The sequence below is a fragment of the Procambarus clarkii genome, chromosome 38 (assembly GCF_040958095.1).
Source record: "Procambarus clarkii isolate CNS0578487 chromosome 38, FALCON_Pclarkii_2.0, whole genome shotgun sequence".
NCBI lineage: Eukaryota > Metazoa > Arthropoda > Malacostraca > Decapoda > Cambaridae > Procambarus > Procambarus clarkii.
The window spans coordinates 8,325,382-8,349,752 of record NC_091187.1 but is presented as its reverse complement, the minus strand read 5'-3'; the positions used below and the strand labels follow the sequence as shown (position 1 = coordinate 8,349,752).

Genomic DNA, 24,371 nt, shown 5'->3' with positions numbered 1-24,371 from the left:
ATCCTGCATCATAATTTACATAATATCTACTTCTGTTTTGTGTATTAAAATGACTACTTTTTATGTTAATTTCTTTCTGTAAATGATGATGATGATAAAGTTCAATAAATGTAAGTAAGAACATAAGAATGAAGGTAACTACAAAAGACTTATTGGCCCATACGAGGCAGCTCCTCGTATGGAGCTGCCTTTGATAAGTAATTACCAAAGAAGGCACCAAGCCGGGAAGGCTGTTTAGCACAATCGAATAAGTCAACTGCTCCTGAAGAGGACGGTATTACTTACAGTTTACTGAGATTAGTCTCACAAGTACCAGGTAATCCACTTTTAGTGTTGTACAGTATGAGTTTAAGTGAAGGAGTATTACCTGATGATTAGACAGTGTCATTGTTCCCATCCCCAAAGCACACTCAGATAATTATAGACCCATATCTCTAACATTGTGTGTCTGTAAAGTGCTTGAACGCATTGTCCTTAACTGACCATGTATCGTATACAGGGGCACCTGTCACCTCAACTGTTTAGAATTATGCCTGGGCTCAGTACACAACACTGTTTTGCTGAATACTTCGCTCATATTGAAGCTTCCCTTCAAGCAGTCTTCATTGACCTAGCTGAAGCTTTTGATACAGCAAACAGGGAAATCATACTAGAACAGCTTGCTGAGCTGGGAATACAAGGAAAATTACTGAAATGGATAAAGGGCTATTTGTCTAATCGAACAGCATATGTTTTGTTTAATGGCGTTAAAAGCACAAGGAGCAAACACTTTGAACTGGGAACTCCACAAGGAGGAGTCCTCAGCCCCTTGTTGTGCAACGTTCTGATGCATAAACTCATTAAAGATCTACCAACTAATAATGAAGACACGGTTATTTGTTATGCTGATCATATATGTTTACAGGCTGTCTCCGAGCCTAGAATGCAAGTTCTGCTCGATGCATTTGCTACTAGAGTTGAGGAATGTGGCCTCCTTATCTCTGTTCATAAAACTTGTGCCCTCATTCCGTGTGGTATTCCACCAGCCAATTATCATATAGATGGGCGAGCACTTGAGAACTGCGAGTCTTACAGATACCTTGATGTCCCCATTAACGACCCTGGGTACCTTTCTTCTCTCAAGAGGAGATTGTGGGAGATATTAAAGCCCTTGCGGGTCCTTGTTGGTGTCAATCATGGAATTAACGTGAGACTTGCTAGAATGTTTTATGTATAATTTATACGCTCTGTGATTGACTACAATGCTCTACATCTCACACTGTATACAGACAAAGAGCTGAAATCTCTTGAAACCTTGCAAAATGAAGCTATGCGTCTCACCCTTGGGGCTCCAAAATCCACGAGAATACTTAAAATGAGAGCTGAGTTAAAATTACCTACCATAAGTGAGAGAATTTTGTCTATTAGCACAGTTTTCGGCGTGAAGGCATTGAGTAGATTTCGCCAATACATGAAGTTTCAAGCTAAACTTTCTAATATGCTACACTCACCTGAGGTCCGTAGAAGAAGAGCGAAATCTGATTATGCATTTTGGTTTGTAACGTACGATTATGTTACGTTAAGTTGATTAGATACACAGTGTTTAGTGAGTTTCATATTTATTTAGTAGTCCTGGATACAGCAGTGTCGTAGACGTTGAGACGAAGCCTGGAGCAGAGCAGAGAGCTGAGTGAGGCCGGAGTCGTGGAGCTCTATGTGGGGAGTAGCTGGATGAGGTCGTAGTCTGCTGCCTGCTCTGTTTCGAAGCTGTAGCGTCTTGGGTCGATTAGAACTGCCTACACCGAGTACTACATTCTTGACTGGAGATTGTACTGGTTTGCTATTCGATTGATGAAGATTAAGCCACCCAAAAGGTGGCACGGGCATGAATAGCCCGTAAATAGGTTTGCTATTCTCAAATCGCTGGCTTATATATGGTTACTACACCTCACAGTAAGATAGAAGGGTGGAAAACCCGTTACCTGTAAATAGGGATAGGATTATAGCTTGTGTAATTAGTTATGCCTTTAAGATGATGAGATAATGGAGTGAGTATAGATTTATTCGCTACAGGTTCTACAAGGTAGCCAACTCCATCAAAATATTAAATATGTACCCAACTCAGTTAACGATTAATCAACCAATTACTCAATGGGATAACTTGGATCTAGCAGTTGATTTTGTAAATGCACCCAAGAAAGATAGTGTACACTCTACATTATTAAAACAGTTAACACTGAAAAGCATCATTGAGAGTACTCAGGGTATGAGTAATGATGTGTATCAGTGCTACACCGACGGTTCTGTAGAAGAAGGTGGACGATGTACCGGTTGCGCATGTAATATACTTGAACAATCTTCTCTCGTACATACAGCAATGAAGCGCGTCAATGACTGGGCAAGTACAACTCAAACCGAACTTGCAGGCATATACCTTGCCACGGAATTTTTAAAAGACAAAGGCAGTGGACTTATATACTGTGATTCGCAGAGTGAACTCCTGGTATTGAACGCACATAGACACTAGACACTCAGAAAATAGTCAGTGATATTCGAATGAATATTTTAGCTGCCAAAGAAAAGAGATTTGAATTAAATTCCTATGGATACCATCACATGTTAGCATCTCAAGGCATGACACTGTTGATATGCTTGCAAAGACAGCCTGTAGAAAACCAGTGGTAGAAATTGATATGGGTGTTTCATTAGCAGTGACAAAGAGAATAGTTAAACAAACATCTAATTAAAATCTCACCGACCTAACAAATTCACAAAGACCTCAAAGTTGTAGCATTAAATATTATGATAGATATCGTGCGGAGACATTCACATACAGGGTTAATAGAACAAGAACCCGGCAATGTGATGTTATAGTGGCCAGAATACGCCTGGGGTATAGACGTACCTGGCAGCTTTCTCAAAACCCAAATGTCGAGTAAACAATTTGTCAACTTTGTGAAAGAGAAAATATGCACTCCCTTGAACATTATATTGTAGAATGTACCATATTGACTGACTTTCGCCCTCCTGGGCTAAGGTATGTTGAACTGTGTAATTACTATTTGAGTACTGGAACACTTGATGATATATTGGACTTGTACTCTAGATTGTCCATGTAACGTATCAATTATACAATGAATGTATGTGATGTAACTCTATAACCTGAGCTTGTGAAAGCACCTTAATCACCTTCAGTGATAAAGTGCTTAATTGCACACTAGTTTCTCTATCAGTTATCTCATCCTGTCAGAGTAAAAGAGACAAATGTATGTGTATGCATGTGTGTGTATATATGTATGTATATATGTATATGTACGTATATGTATGTGTGTGTATATGTATGTGTATAAAGTATATGTGGAAGATGATCAGAATTCCATTTCACCTTTGTAAATGCACGTTAATGACACTATGTAAAAGACACATAGAACACTTTATGTAGGGCATACGTAAATATGTGTATTTATGTATTTACGTATGTAGCTTAGCATAGCATTTTAAAAGCACTACAAACACCTTCTGTGGTTGATTGTTCAATAAATCTCTGAATTATATGTTTAACAAATCTCTAACCCTATCCATGGAGTTAGTTAGTTTAGTTCATTTATTATGCACCCCATACCCATCTTGTGGGCGGTAGTGGAAAGGGTTACAGAGTCCATGGAGGACAGAAGAAAATGTATATATGCTGGTTAGCATTGTTAATGTGTGTCGCCACGTCTGTGGTAGAAAATAATACAAAAAATCAAATAAAGGTATTATTGAAACTTTATAGGAAAACATTAAATCCTAAATATATCTTTAATATTATACTTGAAATATTGTATACTTTGCTCTCTCCATCGTACTTCTGCACCTGCTGGCAAGTGGTGCGGTGCGGTGTGCAGGTGATGTTCATTACTGGGTGAGCTGGCAGGTGGTGCTCACCTGCCAGCTCACCCAACGAAAATTTGGTTTTTAATACACTTACACATTTATTGGGTCTTTCCTTCACCTTCATTCAAGCACTAGGGTATTACACTAAGTTTTTTAATTATAATTTTTATTAATATTATTATTTTCATTTTTTATTATTATTAGTATTATTATTAACAGGGGAGGAGTGGGGGGGGAGGTAATGGTTCACATGTCCACATTCCAATATGTCCACATTCCAATATGTCCCCCTTCCAGGACTGGGGTGCGGGGGTGTACAATAAACTATACCCACCTCCGGCGGCAGCTTGTCGAAGGCGGAAGTGGAGCCTAGACAGTTTGTCATGATAATTAGTGATGGCTCTTATTTTTATTATGGGTCCGTAATCTAGTTAATTCTTTATTCTTAATTTATATTACAATGCTGGTAAAATACACTTCTTGATGATGAGTATGGAGTACAAATGAACTCATTGTGTACCCTATACTCACAGGATGAGTATAGGGTACGCAGTGAACTACCACTCACATCATGGGTATGGGTTGCACAAGAAATTATCGCGCAGAGGATGAGTATGGAGAGCAAAGTAAACAAAGATTCACACGATGAGAAAGGGTTGCGCAATGTCCTATGACTCACAGGATGAGTATGAGCTGCACAGTAAATTACAGGTCACAGGATGGGTATGGGCTGCACAAACTACCGGTAACAGGAAGAGTATGGGATGCACAATAAATTACGGGTCACAGCTGGATGAGTATGGGTTGCACAAACTACTGGTAACAAGATGAGTATGGAATGCACAATAAATTACCGCACAGGATGAGTATAGGGTGCACAAACTGGTTGGGTAAATGAAAATGGTTGGGTACATTTCTTTTCACCTAATGCGAATGTTCATGTGTCCGGACACTGGCGATGGTGTGGTATTGGCTATTTATTTAACCATAACTTTGCTTTCGTTTAAGATATGTTTTCCTTGAAATATAGTTACATTATCGTCTACATCTGTCTTTATTCTGACATAAAAACGTATGACATAACTTTGCATATATGCAAATTAATTATAAAATTGATTGGCTTGTGTGCAGGCCTTCACACTCCCTGAGCGAGTCATCAAGTTACTATAAAAAGGCATATATCTTCACTTTCACTTCAGTTATAGTTTATTAACATGCAGCTTATATTTCTGTCTTTATGATGACATAGAAAACTTCGTTTATTACAATATCTAGATTAAATTAACATTGATCTTCGAAAGGTCGTAGTTCCCATATCGATAAGGAGAGCGTCGGCCAAGAAGCCTTGTTTAAAGTATGAATATTTTTCCTCTCTAATAAGGTATAATCTCTGTGATGGATTCACAAAAACTATTTTATCTCTGCCTTTCTGATAACATATACAAATATAATCTTTATTTGTGAATATTTGTTAATTAAGCTTGTAATTAATTTGTTAATTAATTAATTATCAGAGAGCGTGTAGGGTTCGGTGTTCTATGAACGAAAAGGACATGAGCAGTTTAAATAGCGAACGTATACCAACGAATAACGCTATTATCTATATAACAAATTTATTGTCCTGTGGAGTTGATTTAACTTCCAGACACATTTTGTTTAATAAATATTAAATATTTAGTGGCTGTTTATGAAAGATATTATTATAAATACACATTCTACTTGTTAATATCACCAATTAAATTTGCGACAATTTGAGCCATGAAATGCGACGACTGGATCACTGTGTACAGGAGGCTGATATGGCAGCAAACACTCTCCAGGCGACCATATATCTTGGATAAGTCGCTCCACAAAATTGTCGCTTGGACCGTCGACTTCCTATGGCGTCACCTGCCACATATTTATGTCTAATTTCGTTATGAAATTAGATTATTTCAGAGTTAAAATAGGTTTGATCATGTTCTAAGTATAGCACCAACATTATAGTAAATAAATATACTATATTTCTTCATTACTTACGTAATCCTAGGTGGATTTGGGTACTTTTGGGTAGATTTGGGTAATTCTATGGACCCGTTATTAAGTAAATAAACACTGGTGAACATGAAATATGAGAGGTGATGAGACCTGCCTGATGGGATCATTTACTATCACCAAATGCCCCTGTTCACCTAGTAGTAAAGATGTACCTTAGCTAAACATATTCATTTCTAATTTATTTAGTTTGGTTTTATTTTGAAATTAAATCTGGGTGAGACATAAAATAAAAATATGCTGCACAAATGATGTTAGGTAAGGAGAAGGGTAGAAATGTCAAAAACTTTATTCATTGAATACTTAAAGCTATACTTATGACTATATGGACTATTAAAGAGAGAGAGAGGGAAGTAGGGGTCCAAGACCTCTTCCTGTTATACAACTTGGGTGTGGAACAAGTAATTATCAAAAGAAGGCACCATGCCGGGAAGGCTATGTAGCAGTAAGACAGTGAGGTGAGGCAGCTACTTATTTGAGAAATGCTTTTTTTATTTACCTTATAAGCTGAGGCAACTTATTTTATTTGAGGAATACTCAGCTGATTCCTCTACATTTAGCATGGAACAAATTTGTGTCCAAGACCTCTTCCTGTTACACAATTTGGCTGTGTGTAACCAAACTAGAAGTGCTCTACAAATCAAGAGACCCAGAATGTGGAATGACCTCCCGAATCATGTCAAAGGCTGTACCTCTCTCAACCAGTTTAAGAGTAAAACCAAGTAATACCTAATTAACTCCATGTTACCTAACTTACCTCCCTAAATGTCAACCCATGTCTTGTTATTTTTTAAGCAATGCTGTTAACCAACGTGTACAATTGCTGATTTCTGCTATGTTACCCCCTTTTTTATTTTTTATTCCTTCTTTCAACACAATTTATACCTAATCACGATTACTATTAAGTTTTAGTCTAAGTGTTTCCCCCCCCCCACCTTGCCCGAAATGCTATGAGTATTAGTGGCTTTAGGTATTGTGTGTACTAGCTCTGTCTATAATCGAACATTATGTTTGTAAATCAACTGTATGTACTTTTCCTGAATAAAATTTATTTATTATTATTTATTTATTAATTAGTAAGTAAGTGTTAAAAGAAGGCACCAAGCTGGGAAGGCTATGTAGCACCATTGTGTGTAACAATAAACCAATTTTTTTTAACAAATAATACACCTGTATGGTAAAACAAATCATGTCAGCTGTAAAAATATTGATGCAGTTATTTAAATAAAAAATATAATGAAAGAAATATTACTGGTTTATTTTTATCCTATCTTTTTGTACTGTACAGAATATCCAAGGAAGTGAAAAATTGAGACATAATGCACAATTTAATGAATGATAAAAAAAATGATTAGAATGGATTAGCAGTTCAAAAGAAATATGACTATTACATATCAATATGAGATCTTAATGATCCATGGTTAACATGATTTAATAAGGATAATACAGTACTTGTAATAATGCAAACTATAATTTAAAATCTTTATTACGGATTTTTTTCATTAAGAAGATTAGGTATACACAGCAATGTGCTGCCACCCTATTCTATATGGAATATTACACAGCGTAGATAAACAACTAGCTATAAGTTTATCTAATACTCCCATCTCACAGGATGGTTAGACATATATGGAATCAAGGTACAAAATACCAGCCATAATACAAAAAACAAATCTACTCTGACTAAACAACTCTTCACGATTTTCACAAGAGGTAAGCACTGAATCATGGAAACATTATATTATAATTACTCTTACCAGTTTCTACAAGACTCCTCTTAAACAATGTATTTTTTAACATGTTTAGGTATACACAGCAATGTGCTGCTTCCCTATTCTGTATGAAGGACCACACAGTGTAGATCAAAAGCCAGCTACAAGCTCATCCAACGTCCTCACCTCACAGGATGGCCAGTCATACATGGAATCAGGAGAGAACAAAATACTTAAGGCTCATCTATTAGCCTCCACTGGCAAAATCTGGGTGCAGCACAAGAATATCTTCCAATATTCCTGAGTGTACGAAGTAATTACAGAGCTCAAAGTACTTCATACCATTTAGTATGAAGTCACTAATAACAGGGCAATCACAGATATAGTGTTGGAGAGTATGTTCTCTTAAGTAGGACTGAAAACAGATGTTTTTTTCCACCAAGAGGGTTATAAACCCATGGAACCGCTTACCCACTGAAGCCGTAAATGCCAAATTCCAGCTAAAAAATATAATTAAGGCAATTAGCAGGCCCTTTAACAAGCCGCCGTCTTTCTGCCCTCTTCGAGGCCACTAGATAGTTAGTGGCCCTTGGGTAAATTCAGTAAATATATACAATAATTGTCAGCGCATCTTCCGAGCAACAAGGACAGCTACAAAGTATCTCTTAGAATTACGTAGGTAAACAACAAATGTTACATATTTGTTTACTACAATGTCGGTGCTGGCTGTAGAAGTTGAGAAAACAGTTTTACTTCGAAATATACTAATTTTATAAGAAAATTCGACGTAAATAGGAGGCAGAATAGCTCCGATAAGCCAGCTCTAAATCTTCAATATGAAGAATGTTGCCTGCTCTCTGATTGGCTAAATGAAACACAGTAGTGACCTCTAGCGGCACGCAGATGAACCAACAAATATCTTCCTAAGTGGACCTTCGTGAATTGCACCTAAGCATCTTCTTGAGGCATACTTAGGAACTTTTGTAGCAAACCTACTTACGAAGAAATACATGGAGCTTCGTGAATCTAGGTCCAGGGCTCTGGCCAAGGCCTTGATTCCTCCCTCTCCTATCAACCTCCAGCCAGCCCAAGAGATTCTACGCCGCTCTGTGATCGTTGCTACAGAATCCAGCGATTACAGGCTCCGTTAGAAGTTAATTAAGGAGATAAGAAAAGTGAAGTCATTAGCCATCACATGTACGGCCAACAGGTGCAACAGGACTGTTCAGAGTTATCCAGTGACATCGGCTACACCTAGAGCAATCTGTCCTTCTACTGCTCTGTCACAGTGAGATAAGAGAATCAGGACACGATTCTAAGTGTTTGAGTGAAGATAGTGTGTATATCTTCAATATTGTGGGAGTGTGGACTGTTAATTTTCCTCGTCCACGCCATTGTTCTCCCCGGGTGCCTCACATCTGGTGTTTACATATATTCGTCTATTCCAGCGTGCATACCGTCAGCCTTCAGCAATATATCACGCTTGTGCCTAGAACCGGTGTTTAAAGTGAGCACTGTCACGTGGAGGTGGGCCGGGGCTCTGCTAGCACTCGGCTGCTAGGGGCTCAAAAGGCCGAATACTCAGCCCCTCCAACTCCCAGGGATTCACCGGAGTCTCCTTGGTCACACAGGAGAGGACCAACAATGCCCACCTCCGCAGGTCTTTGCTTCCACCACAAAAGGGGTGCCACTGATTCACCCTGGAAGCCCTTCAGTCAAACACGGGGAAACTGCTGTTAACAGTTCCGGCCTAGACCCGTGGAGGAGTGAAGGAAGACTCAGGCTTACCTTATAACCATAACCTCCCTGAGTCTTGCCTGCCAGACAAAAAGGTTGCAGGAACTCCTTTCCCGCCTGTCTTCTCTATCTTCTTCTTAACAAGGTCGCCAGCTGGGTTATTATATCTGCACCCCAGCAATGCAGTTCAGTGGGTGTATTATATATTGTCTGTTGCCAGAAGATTGCTACTCCCATAGATCTGCTACTAGACTGTCGGCCCAGGGTACTCTCCCAGGAAGGTCTGTGTGACTTTACCTCTCTCTAGCCACCACGTTACTAGTTGCCACCATTCAGGCACCGATACTGATCGGATGGCTAAGGGTACACTTTTATATAAGTCTGTGCTGTCTTTACCACTCTCCAGGCAATAAGAACTTCTATAGAGAACGTAGTGTTCCCTAGGTGGTACTATGATAACCATTGTATATGCTCATAGAGAAATATTGTAATGGAGGCACACTTAAACACAATGATAAAAGTGTGAATTTACTGATGCAAATTACATGATCACACATACAAAAACAGGTAATACATGAATATGAAAATAAGGATAATAAGTCTGGAGATCGTCAGCCTCTTCTTCCACGACCTCCAACACTCCTTCAACTGGGCAGAAAGACAGGAGTCCCACACTCTCTCACAGGAGGGCCTTTTCACCACGTCGGCGCCTCCTCTTCACTGTCCTGCCATCCATACACACTGTCCCCTCTGACAGTCTTGGACACAAGCTGCTTTGCAGCCTATTCTACTACTAAAGTATTAATGTCCTATTGCCACATACATAAGTAAATAATGTGGCCTAACTAGCCTACTCACACAAGGGGTAATGGGAGGGAAAATAATCTACCTTACATTCCTGGCTCACGACGCCTGTCCCTCGTTGGTGTGAGGTTCCCACGCTTCCTGAGTCGATCCTTGACGATCCAGGAACGTTCCACAGGTCCTCAGGTGTCGTGGAGCCTTCGCGTCGTCGCCGTTCCAATCCCTGAGATTCAGCTACCCCAATCCTGGTTCATCGATGGGCACTGAGCTAACCACTATTTTCCCACACTCGCCCCTTCCACAAGGCGTTGCTCCTTGTCCTAGGAACGGTGTCATCCTTCCAAAACCCTCAGTGGATGTGACCCGGTCACAGCTAGGCTTGCCCGCCACACCTTTCCAGGCCCTCAACGTCCAGCGTCGCCGCCCAGCGTCGTCGCCGAATATTTTCCAAGTTTGGCACTCTTTCGCTCAATAAACTTGGTTCCTTTTTGCTTCCCAGAAGCGCGGGGTCTCCAATACATAAGATGGGCTGCGATAGCCAGCTCTAATCCACTAAGAAAGGCTTGTAGAGCCTCAAATCCTTGAGAGCAGACCGAGGTGCGTCCTCTCGCCTTCACGGTGAGGTCAACTCTGACGTTGGCGCCGCCCGGGGCACTCGGTGACGTCATGGCGGGCCCGCGACCTAAGTCGGCCAATCCGCGATCGGCTAGTGTCCCTTCCAAAACGTCATATCTGCAGTAGGGGATACTCTTTCATTTTATATCAGGGCGCCAATTTCCCCTTACTTACAACTTATAATGTAACTTTCTCCCTTAACTGGCAGCCGATCTGGTCGCTACATATATCAATAGACTCCCTGAACCTCAGAGAATCAGTAGGGAGAACTGATATGACTCTTAAAGCAGGCAAACGAAAGAAATAGGAGAGGGCACCGTAACATACCCCTCCCCTTAAAAATAAGAGTCATATCGGAAGAGCAGCACTCAAGAAGCAACCCGTTCTCGCAAATTCGTAAAGTCAATATTGACTTATTAACTACGTGCATAGGTGATATACTAAACATAATAGATACCCCTAAAAAGATTCATAGAAAACACCGACCTTACCTAACCTTGTTAGTATCTTAAGATAAGCATCTTATTGCTTCGTAATTACAATTATTACTTAACCTATACCTATTATAGGTTAGGTAATAATTGTAATTACGAAGCAATAAGATGCTTATCTTAAGATACTAACAAGGTTAGGTAAGGTCGGTGTTTTCTATGAATCTTTTTAAGGGTATCTATTATGTTAAGTATGTCACCTATGCACATATTTAATAAGTCAATATTGACTTATTAAATTTGCGAGAACGGGTTGCAAGAAGGCAACCTATACTCTTGCTCCCTCCGTTCCTGAAGTGTCATTCCTCCAGTTTGTGACGTGGCTCGTACCACCTTGCCAGTCACTTGCCTCATTATATCTCCACCTCGCATAGGACCGGATGTGATGGGTGTTCCCTGAACACCTATAAGAAATCCTCTCTACGTGGCTACGAGTGTACTCCAACGGCTCGTTACCACTGTAAGATTCAGTGCATGCAGCGCCTCCACCGCGTCGTGCACTCCGAGATAGTCTTGCACTTCCACTGCGTCCTACAGGTACTCCATGTTTCCTCTCATGAGCTCCTATTCGCCAATCTTCTCTCTTCTCGGTTCCTCTTCTCCTATAGGTGCGTTGTCTCCTCACAGTGGCACTTGTCACCTGTACTCCATCCAGCAGCTTCCTCTCTTCCACACTAGGCTTTTGCGATGGCCTCTGGTTAGGCTGGCGCCTACCCTGGGTGTACCTATTCCCTGCTTTCTTCGTATTGCCTTTCCTATACCATTCGCTCCTTCGTTCCCGACGAACATTTTCACTCCTCCATGAGATTCTCTTCCCTGCAGACGTCTTCTTCGGTTCGTGGTTGGGCTTATCCACCTCCCTGTGGCTCACCTCACCACGGTGGTTCATCTTGCACCTACCACTATTCATCTGGCTGGCATAGGGTGCACTGAGTCGTGGCTCCTCCACTCTGCCCCTCACTGCCGTTCGCTCATCCACTGAGCTTACTTTATTCACGTTTCTGTGTGGAGGGAGTGCGGTCTGCAGCCTCTTTACCGCCCCAGGCGTTTGTACAGCTGCTCCTCGCCACTCCTCCACACGCATCATCAGGCTTAGTCGGAGGTCCTCGTCGGGGTTTTCCACGACCTCCGACGACCTCTCTGCACTCTCGCCCTCGTTGTCGTCGTCTCTGGCGACGTTTCCCCTGGCGAAGTCGGCTTCCTCACTACCATCTGGAACGGCCGATACCTCACCTGGCAGGGTTGTACCGCTGCTTGCAACATAGGCACTCCTGGCCCAATCGGGTTGTATCCTGCCTCCTCCGAGGTCATTACCCAGCACCATCTGTACATGCTCTAGGGGTAACTTAGGGGCTACAGCTACTATAGCTTTCTCGACTCCGCAGTCGGTAATCAGCTGTACTTCGTGAAGTGGCAACCTATATTCCTCCCCCACACTGCGTATCCTCACCACTCCCACAGGTGAATCATTAAATTCCTTGGGGAGAATACTCCTGGTTACCATATTTATGTCAGCATCCGTATCTCGAAGAACGGCAACCTCCACTGGGTCTAACTTTCCAAACTTCACGTTGGCCCCGAAAACGAAGGGATGTTCACCCAACTTCATTTCCCAACCATTCACGTTGGGTCCACTATAATATGGGGTGTGAACAAACACTCTCTCCTCTTCCAACATTAGTCCTATATTCCTTTGGTGCTCCTCACACTCGCGGGCATAATGTCCTCTCACACCACAGTTGAAGCATCGGCTGCCTCCCCTGGGCGGCCACTCGCCAGTCCCCCTGGCGGTACCACTTGCAGACGTTCCCTGGGTCCTCCTTGGACTCCCTGTCGTCGTGTCCGGGATTGCAGCACTTGCTCCCGAGCTAGGTCCACTGCTCACAGCTTGGGGCTTCCTCCCCGCGTCCCTTGAGCTCTTGAACTGGGTTACCTCATTGGGTACACTACTCTTGGGAGAGTCCCCACCCGTCCTCGCCCCTCCTGAACTCCTAAAGTTCCCTCCCAACCTGGGGTAAGGCGAGTGTCTGGGTGGCCCCTCCCTCCTGAGATGTAGTGCCTCCTCCAGCATGTCGGCTAGGTCCGCTGCAGAATTCAGGTCCTTAATACCTGCTTCTCTCACTCGCAATTCAGGATGGAGCACTGACATAAACCTCTCCATCACTATCAGTCGTTTGATATCATCTGCCGACTTCGCTTCCTCCGCCTTCAACCATCGTAGGAATTTCCGTTCCATATCCCTGGCGGTCTCGGCGTAAGACTTCCCCGACGCTCTCGTACACTCTCTGAACCGCTTCCGGTACATCTCCGGAGTCAGCCGGAATGAGTGGAGCACCGCATTCTTAATCACGTCGTAACTAGTACACTCCTCTAGGTCCAGCATGTTGTAGGCTTCCCGGGACTCACCAGTCAACCTGCCCTGGACCAGAGCAGAATACTCCTGGTTACCATTTTTATGTCAGCACCCGTATCTCGAAGAACGGCAACCTCCACTGGGTCTGACTTTCCAAACTTCACGTTGGCCCCGAAAACGAAGGGATGTTCACCCAATCTCATTTCCCAACCATTCACGTTGGGTCATTTTCACGTTGGACATTTTCAAGAGGAAACTAGATTTATTCCTCCAAGGAGTGCCGGACCAACCGGGCTGTGGTGGGTATGTGGGCCTGCGGGCCGCTCCAAGTAACAGCCTGGTGGACCAAACTCTCACAAGTCGAGCCTGGCCTCGGGCCGGGCTTGGGGAGTAGAAGAACTCCCAGAACCCCATCAACCAGGTATCAACCAGGTATCAACCACCCCAATCATCTTCCGGCCACTCCTTCAGAGTCGCTATTCGTTCAAAGTGCTCGAAGAACTCCTCAGCTTCTTGTGGTTCGAACGTAGGTAAGTCACGTTCCCTTACCTTGAGGTCATCCCGCCGTGCAGGTAGTGAGGGCACACCACGTTCAATGCGACGCAATTCGACTTCTTTCTTTGCCTTTATCTCCTCCAGTCGCAGTTGTCTCTCTCCTTCTTCTCGCTGCAGCCGAGCTTCTCGCTCACGCTCCTCTCGCTGCAGCTCAGCTGCACGTTCCTCTCGCTGCATTTGCGCTTCTCTCTCCTCTCGTCGCAGCTGGGCTTCCAATTGCATCTTCATTATTTCCAGTTGCAGGCTCCTCTTACTACAGCTGGACCTTCCACTGCTCCCATGTTCACTGTGAATTCTCTCCACACTGGTAGGCGCTTGGGGGGGGGTCTAGTCGGGACGGTTCACCTTGCGACGGCTCTCCTCGGGACGGCTCCTCTTGAGATGGCTCCTCTCCCGTCGCCTCCTCTCGAGCTGTGAGCTGTGCCATGATCTCTATCCTTCGCTCCGCTACCTTAGTCGTCCTCAACCTGATCCCAAAGTGGTTTGCCACTTGTTGGAGCTGGGCCTTGGTACACTCTTCCAAAATTCTCTCGTCCCTTGTGTCAATAAATTTCTTTACTTTGTCCTCCTCCATCTCTATATCATTGAGCATACACGACAGCACAGACAAGTTAGTAGGCACTAATTTCACCGTTTCAGTCCCTTAGCTGGTTGAGTAACAGCCACTGAATTCACTGGCCACACTGTATTAGTACCCTGGCAACACTTGTCTTGAAGTTTGGGCCACACTGTAGCTTGATCCACGCTTCCTGGCGAAGTTCCCAGTTCTTGGCTACCGGGGTTCGAATCCTGGCAACGTCGCCAGTTCTTTGTCACGTGGAGGTGGGCCGGGGCTCTGCAAGCACTCGGCTGCTAGGGGCTCAAAAGGCCGAATACTCAGCCCCTCCGACTCCCGGGATTCACCGGAGTCTCCTTGGTCACACAGGAGAAGACCAACAATGCCCACCTCCGCAGGTCTTTGCTTCCACCACAAAAGGGGTGCCACTGATTCACCCTGGAAGCCCTTCAGTCAAACACGGGGAAACTGCTGTTAACAGTTCCGGCCTAGACCCATGGAGAAGTGAAGGAAGACTCAGGCTTACCTTATAACCATAACCTCCCTGAGTCTTGCCTGCCAGACAAAAAGGTTGCAGGAACTCCTTTCCCGCCTGTCTTTATCTTCTTCTTAACAAGGTCGCCAGCTGGGTTATTATATCTGCACGCCAGCAATGCAGTTCAGTGGGTGTATTATATATTGTCTGTAACCAGAAGATTGCTACTCCCATAGATCTGCTACTAGACTGTCGGCCCAGGGTACTCTCCCAGGAAGGTCTGTGTGGCTTTACCTTTCTCTAGCCACCACGTTACTAGTTGCCACCATTCAGGCACTGATACTGATCGGATGGCTAAGGGTACACTTTTATATAAGTCCGTGCTGTCTTTACCACTCTCCAGGCAATAAGAACTTCTATAGAGAACGTAGTGTTCCCTAGGTGGTACTATGATAACCTTTGTGTATGCTCATAGAGAAATATTGTAATGGAGGCACACTTAAACACAAGGATAAAAGTGTTAATTTACTGATGCAAATTACATGATCACACATACAAACACAGGTAATACATGAATATGAAAATAAGGATAATAAGTCTGGAGATCGTCAGCCTCTTCTTCCACGACCTCCAACACTTCTTCAACTGGGCAGAAAGACAGGAGTCCCACACTCTCTCACAGGTGGGCCTTTTCACCACTTTGGCGCCTCCTCTTCACTGTCCTGCCATCCATACACACTGTCCCCTCTGACAGTCCTGGACACAAGCTGCCGTGCAGCCTATTCTACTACTAAAGTATTAATGTCCTATTGCCACATACATAAGTAAATAATGTGGCCTAACTAGCCTACTCACACAAGGGGTAATGGGAGGGAAAATGATCTACCTTACACTCCTGGCTCACGACGCCTGGGCCTCGATGGTGTGAGGTTCCCACGCTTCCTGAGTCGATCCTTGACGATCCAGGAACGTTCCACAGGTCCTCAGGTGTCGTGGAGCCTTCGCGTCGCCGCCGTTCCAATCCCTGAGATTCAGCTACCCCAATCCTGGTTCATCGATGGGCACTGAGCTAGCCACTATTTTCCCACACTCGCCTCTTTCACAAGGCGTTGCTCCTGGTCCTAGGAACGGTGTCGTCCTTCCAAAACCCTCAGTGGATGTGACCCGGTCACAGCTAGGCTTGCCCGCCACACCTTTCCAGGCCCTCAACGTCCAGCGTCGCCGCCCAACGTCGTCGCCGAATATTTTCCAAGTTTGGCACTCTTTCGCTCAATAAACTAGGTTCCTTTTTGCTTCCCAGAAGCGCGGGGTCTCCAATACGTAAGATGGGCTGCGATAGCCAGCTCTAATCCACTAAGAAAGGCTTGTAGAGCCTCAAATCCTTGAGAGCAGACCGAGGTGCGTCCTCTCGTCTTCACGGTCAGGTCAACTCTGACGTTGGCGCCGCCCGGGGCACTCGGTGACGTCATGGCGGGCCCTGATTGGTCGCCCGCGACCTAAGTCGGCCAATCCGCGATCGGCTAGTGTCCCTTCCAAAACGTCATATCTGCAGTAGGGGATACTCTTTCATTTTATATCAGGGTGCCAATTTCCCCTTACTTACAACTTATAATGTAACTTTCTCCCTTAATTGGCAGCCGGTCTGGTCGCCACATATATCAATAGACTCCCTGAACCTCAGAGAATCAGTAGGGAGAGCTGATATGACTCTTAAAGCAGGCAAACGAAAGAAATAGGAGAGGGCACCGTAACAGCACGTATTCTCCCAGTGTGTTGGTGGGAGAGTCGTCCAAGATATTCTCGACCTTAGTGTCGTGTGCTCGTGGCTTCCGCCTCATCTCGCCATCTCGAGGCCAGCCTCGCCTGGCTGTCCTGCCTCACCTCGCACTGAGCGCAGTGTCCCACCTCATTCCGTCATCTCCAGTGTGTGGTCTTCATTCAACAGCTGGAGCAGTAAGAGTGTGATTGATGTTTGTGAGTGTGTCATACCGGTATAAATAAACGTGAGTACTCAAACATTATTTTTCTGTATTTTCTTTTGTGTGCAAATTCCTTGTGTTGAATTTGATTCAGCCGTCCGGTGTTCGTTCTCACTAGTTCCCCTACGGGACCGAGTTCGATTCCCCGAGGAAGCACGATAGGTAAAGACCTGCTACAGCTTTTCTGAGTGAATACTGTAGCAAGATCTTGTGTGTGATTGTCTTCTTACACATTCAGTTTTACACATTTAGTTGTCTTTGTGACGTGTGTAATTTTCTGTGTTTAGTGTAGTTCATTGTCATATCATAACTGTGTGATTAACCCATGTCCATGCTGTTCTGTCATTATTTCTAGGGGATATGCTGTAAGTCCAAGTAAGAGTTATTTACTTTGTGTACTTTAATTTTATTTGGTGACATGTGAGTGTGTCAGTGTTGTGTGGTGTTTTACTATTTGTAGGTGGTCTGTGTGACCTGGTGTACTTTGGTGAAGTGTGTACAATTATCATTACTATTGTATTGTTGGTCTCAGTGACCCGTGTTGGTGCTTCAGTGTGACTTTGTGTTCATTCATTTGCAAAGTCAGTGTACAGAGTAACTTTGTGTTCATTAACTTGCGACGTCAGTGTAACTTTGTGTTCATTCATTTGCAATGTCTGTGTACTCAGTGTAAAGAGCAAATTCGTGTTCATTAACTTGAGACGTCAGAGTAACTTTGTGATCATTAACTTGAGAAGTCAGTATTATTGTTTCAGTTATTCTTGCGATGTCAGTGTAACGTCATATTCAATTATCCTCGTGATATCAGTGTGTTAATTTCAATTGATTTGATACGCAGTGATTAGTAATCGTATTGACTGATCGATGTTAATTAAGCGGTCTTAGTGACGCCGAGCCTTAACGTAAATTCTTTGTGAATTGAGTGAGCTGTCAAGCTGTGACAGATTCTGGTATGATTACTCAGGGATTGCTAATTACCCAAAGCCATTGTTGATTGTTTTGACCTCTGTTGCGATTGTATGTCTTGGTGACAAAGTAACGTAACCATATTGACTGAGTAAAATAACGTAATAAAGAGTGTTGCAAGGAAAACTCGTCTCAGTAACAAGTCTGTCAGTTGTTGTCATTCAGTCATAAGTTATCCCACGTTGGCCACGGATCTCGTATCTGGCGCCAACGTGGGCTGTGATTGGCTCCAACATTGATTGCCTCACATTGACCCCAGACTCCCATCTGGTCCAACGTGGAGCCGTGCATTGTTGCAACTGTAATTACACTCATTGATTCCAGATTTGCATTTGGCACCAGCGAGGGCCGTGATTTTCCTTGTATGTTATTGCTACTTGTTGCAGCCTCGTTAAGCTCCCTTGCTGTAACGCTAGATGGTTCTTGTCATGTTCTGTTAGTATTAAGTTTTAGGAATACACTGACTGTTAAGTACAAGTGCCTTTACGTTCACACCTTCAGACCCTTGCACCCAATAATAACTTTGCCAACCTGAACAATACTATCGTGAGCCTTTTTATGTTGCATGGATTACTTGGATTCCAACTGCTTTCATGGCCGTACACATCATATATAAATTCTATATCGATATGAATTTTGTTCGAGCTATTCTGATGAACTCCTTCTGAGGCCCCTAGAAGCTCCACGACCCAGTGGATAAGGAGTGCCAAGGATTTGGACTCCTGCAGCTCCTCTATGCGTCCCTGGTCAGTCATTAAAGTATAATCTGCCCTCAGCATTAGTTTGATGCTAGTTCAGTCCTTTCTGACTGAAGTTCCTTGTAACCTATTCACCACAAAAAGGGATAATCTCACACTTGTAAAAATATAAAAAAATGCACTCAAGAAGTGTCTCTTTTTGTGGCAATAGCGTCCGTGAGCTCTTCTGTCAGCTGTTGTAAGTGTGTCAGTGTGGCTCTATTTTGGTACTTAATACACACACATATATATATATATATATATATATATATATATATATATATATATATATATATATATATATATATATATATATATATATATATATATATATATATATATATAAACCTAGAAGGGGTACCACCTCTGGTGCAAGTGTAGGGACCCATAACCTCGGAGAAGAAAATAAAGAGTACTCAGAGAAGACCTTGTGGATCCTCACTGAACACTTTGATATTTTCTTCTCCTATCACCCCTATTCTTTTGGTATGTGTGTATATGTATTTAACTTTATTTTAAAATGTCATTACACAAAAAAAGTTACAATATTGATTACATGCAGGGTACAAGGCTGCACAAATTGAATAGCTCCTCCAGCTCCTCATATATATATATGTATATTAAAATATATATATATATATATATATATATATATATATATATATATATATATATATATATATATATATATATATATATATATATATATATATATATATATATATATGAATAATGAAAACTCACACCCCAGAAGTGACTCGAACCCATACTCCCAGAAGCAACGCAACTGGTAACTACAGGGCGCCTTAATCCGCTTGACCATCACGGCCGTCAAAAGGAAGTGATAGCCGAGGCTATTTGAGCCACTTCCCCGACGGCAACTCGGATGGTAATCTTGGGCATAGCATTTCACCAAATCACCTCATTCTTTGGGTGAAATGCTATGCCCAAGATTACCATCCGAGTTGCCGTCGGGGAAGTGGCTCAAATAGCCTCGGCTATCACTTCCTTTTGACGGCCGTGATGGTCAAGCGGATTAAGGCGCCCTGTAGTTACCAGTTGCGTTGCTTCTGGGAGTATGGGTTCGAGTCACTTCTGGGGTGTGAGTTTTCATTCGCATATAGTCCTGGGGACCATTCAGGCTTGTTCGCATATATATATATATATATATATATATATATATATATATATATATATATATATATATATATATATATATATATACATATATATATGTATATATATATATATATATATATATATATATATATATATATATATATATATATATATATATATATATATATATATATATATATATATATATATATATTATTAAATATGACCGAAGAAGTAAGATTAATAATTCTAACGCGAATTTTCTCAATGTTTCTCATATTTTTCTTCACTGTTGATGGTAACTGAAAAATCAATTCTCCAAAATTCAGTTTTATTTCTAGTCTGACACGACACTTGAGCGCGTTTCGTAAAACTTATTACATTTTCAAAGACTTTAGTTTACACACACACAACTTTAACTGAACAGAGCTTAAACATCTTCGATTTTATACCTGCATTTGGGTGAGGTGATATGTTACAACAGTTTTAGATGAGGTGAAAACAAACTTTCAACACAAGACAGAACACGAAACAATGGGTATAATATTTTGTAAGTTAAAGGGAAGAATGGAAGTAACTGCAGAGGGCCTATTGGCCCATATTTCTTGATGCTTCTATATTGGTGCGGAGTCTTGAAGTGGGTAGAATATATTTGTACATTAATTGGCTGTTGATTGCTGGTGTCGACTTCTTAATGTGTAGTGCCTCGCAGATATCTAGCCGCCTGCTATCGCTGTATCCATCGATGATTTCCGTGTTTTTTGTTAAGACTTCTCTGGTGATGGTCTGGTTGTGGGAAGAGGTTATATGTTCCTTAATGGAGCCCTGTTGCTTATGCATCGTTAATCGCCTGGAAAGAGGTGTTGTTGTCTTGCCTATATACTGAATTCTTTGAGGCTTACAGTCCCAAAGTGGGCATTTGAAGGCATAGACGACATTGGTCTCTTTTAAAGCGTTCTGCTTTGTGTCTGGAGAGTTTCTCATGAGTAGGTTGGCCGTTTTCTTGGTTTTATAGTAGATCGTCAATTGCATCTCCTGATTTTTGTCTGTAGGGATAACGTTTCTATAACAATATCTTTCAGGACCCTTTCCTCCGTTTTATGAGCTGTGGAAAAGAAATTCCTGTAAAATATTCTAATAGGGGGTACAGGTGCTGTGTTAGTTGTCTCTTCAGAGGTTGCATGGGGTTTCACCTTCCTTCTTATGATGTCTTCAACGAAACCATTGGAGAAGCCGTTGTTGACTAGAACCTGCCTTACCCTACAGAGTTCTTCATCGACTTGCTTCCATCCTGAGCTGTGGCTGAGAGCACGGTCGACATAAGCGTTAACGACACTCCTCTTGTATCTGTCTTGGCAGTCACTGTTGGCATTGAGGCACATTCCTATGTTTGTTTCCTTAGTGTAGACTGCAGTGTGGAAACCTCCGCTCCTTTCCATGACTGTTACATCTAGAAAGGGCAGCTTCCCATCCTTCTCCATCTCGTAAGTGAAACGCAACACAGAATTCCGCTCAAATGCCTCCTTCAGCTCCTGCAGATGTCTGACATCAGGTACCTGTGTAAAAATGTCGTCAACATACCTGCAGTATATGGCCGGTTTCAAGTTCATGTCGACTAAGACCTTTTGTTCGATGGTACCCATGTAGAAGTTCGCAAACAGGACACCTAGGGGAGAACCCATGGCGTCCCCATCTACTTGCTTATACATGTGCCCATCCGGGCTCAAGAAGGGTGCCTCTTTAGTACAAGCTTGGAGTAGTTTCCTTAGAATGTTTTCTGGTATGTCAAGAGGAGTACAGGCCGGATCAAAATACACTCTGTCCGCTATCATCCCGATTGTTTCATCCACAGCTACGTTGGTAAACAGTGATTCTACGTTCAACGAGGCTCTTATCCCAGTGGCCCGTGTTCCCCGCAGTAAGTCAACAAATTCCTTTGGAGACTTCAGGCTGAAGGTGCAAGGGACATAAGGAGTCAGCAAGCCGTTGAGTCACTTCGCCAGTCTGTACGTGGGTGTGGGTATCTGGATAATGATTGGCAGAAGTAAGTTTCCAGGCTTATGTGTCTTGACATTTCCATACGCGTATCCAGGCTTATATTCCCCAATAATCTTTGGCAGGTGGAGTCCGGATTTCTTGGCGTTCACAGTTTCGATCAATTTATTGACCTTTGCCTTCAATTCGGCTGTAGTGTCCTTCGTTAGTGTAGTGTCCCTTTGGAATTTAGTTTGGTCAGAGAGAATGAGGCTCATTTTCGCCAGATATTCATCTTTTTTTAAGAATGACGTATATCGGTGACTTGTCACCTCTTCTGACGACTATCTCCATGTTCTCACGAAGGCTCTTAGCTGCTGCTTTGAGATCGGTGGACAGTATGGTGCTTCTGTAATTGCCTCGATTCTTTCCTCCTTCCGCAATAAGTTCTACTTGTAAGGTGTCTTTTCCCTTTATGTGATTTAAACAAAATATAATCGAATTAGGCAATATTTTGCCGTTCTTCACGTTTTTGTGAATTTTCAGTTTATTGATATTAATTCATTATATATACTACAAAAATGATGCAAACACATAATTGATTAGAAAATAACGTTAAATACTTTACATTCAATCAACTATTTGTTTCTCGTTAAAATAATAAGTAAGATATTGAAGAGGGCAAGAAGTTCTGTTTTTATTGCATATATCGACGTTTCAGCCGGATTAGAGCGGTTTTACGTGTACATCTTCCATCGGTAATATAAACGGCAAATCAGGAACATTTTAGTTAATTTTAATGAAACCACATTGATTTTTATCATTTGTATTGGAAACATCGTCTTTATGTCTTTTCTAGGATCTAAATAATACGAAACCTCGCTCTATGATTTGAAGTTAAAATCCTCAAATTTGGTAAAATAGCGACTTTTTTCATTTTTTTCATGTAGTGTGATTTTACGAAAATATATTCGTTGTTACCAATATTTCGATAATATTTCATGTTTTCTCACGATATGTGATTTGGCCTTCAAATCTCAGAATTTCGCATTATATTGCATTTTTAAGCAAGATTTCTTGCGTTTTGTTTTGTACTAAAAATAATTGAATTTAGTAATATTTTGACGTTTATCATCCGCTTTTCCCTTATGTGATTTAAACAAAATATCATCGAATTAGACAATATTTTGCCGTTTTTCCACGTTTTTGTGAATTTTCAGTTTATTGTTATTAATTCATTAAATAAACGATAAAAATGATTCAAACACATAATTGATTAGAAAATAATCTTAAATACTTCATTTTCAATCAAATATTTGTTTCTCGTTAAAATACTGAGTAAGATATTGAAAAGGGGAGAAGTTTTGTTTTTATTGCATATATCGACGTTTCAACCGGATTAGAACGGTTTTACGAGTACATCTGTAATATAAACCGAAAATCAGGAACATTTTAGTTAATTCTAAAGAAAACACATTGATTTTTATCAGATGTAATGGAAACAACATTTTCATATGTCTTTTCTAGTATCTAAATATACGAAACCGCGCTATATGATTTTGAGTTAAAATTATCAAATTTGGTAATATAGTGACTTATTTCACGTTTTTCACGTAGTGTGATTTTACGTAAATATTTTCGTTTTACCAATATTTCGATACTGCTTCATGTTTTCTCACGATATGTGATTTTGCCTTCAAGTCTTAGAATTTCGAATAATATTGCATTTTTAAGCAAGTTTTCTTGCGTTTTGTTTTGTACTAAAAATAATTGAATTTAGCAATATTTTGTCGTTTATCATCCGCTATTCCTTTATGTGATTTAAACAAAATATCATCGAATTAGACAATATTTTGCCGTTTTTCCACGTTTTTGTGAATTTTCAGTTTATTGTTATTAATTCATTAAATATACGACAAAAATGATGCAAACACATAATTGATTAGAAAATAACCTTAAATACTTCATTTTCAATCAACTATTTGTTTCTCGTTAAAATAATAAGTAAGATATTGAAAAGGCAAGAAGTTGTGTTTTTATTGCATATATCGACGTTTCAGCCGGATTAGAGCGGTTTTACGTGTACATCTTTCATCGGTAATATAAACGGAAAACCAGGAACATTTTAGTTAATTCTAATGAAAACACATTGATTTTTATCATTTGTATTGGAAACAATATTTTTATGTCTTTTCAAGGATCTAAATAATACGAAACCTCGCTCTATGATTTGAGGTTAAAATCTTCAAATTTGGTGATATAGTAACTTTTTTCACGTTCTTCACGTAGTGTGATTTTACGTAAATATATTCGTTTTTACCAATATTTCGATACTACTTCATGTAGTATCACGATATGTGATTTGGCCTTCAAATCTCAGAATTTCGCATAATATTGCATTTTTAAGCA

General features: G+C 41.6%; 1 protein-coding gene across 1 annotated transcript in view; it reads left to right on the top strand.

The window, feature by feature from the left end:
- Window positions 1-529: 529 nt before the first annotated feature.
- The window catches only part of LOC123750129 (uncharacterized), a 175,886-nt gene continuing 152,044 nt past the window's right edge, over window positions 530-24,371 (top strand). Inside the window, exon 1 of the mRNA XM_069337469.1 lies at window positions 530-1,186. Within this exon, the coding sequence (XP_069193570.1) occupies window positions 530-1,186 (657 nt within the window). The remainder of the gene's footprint in view (window positions 1,187-24,371) is intronic.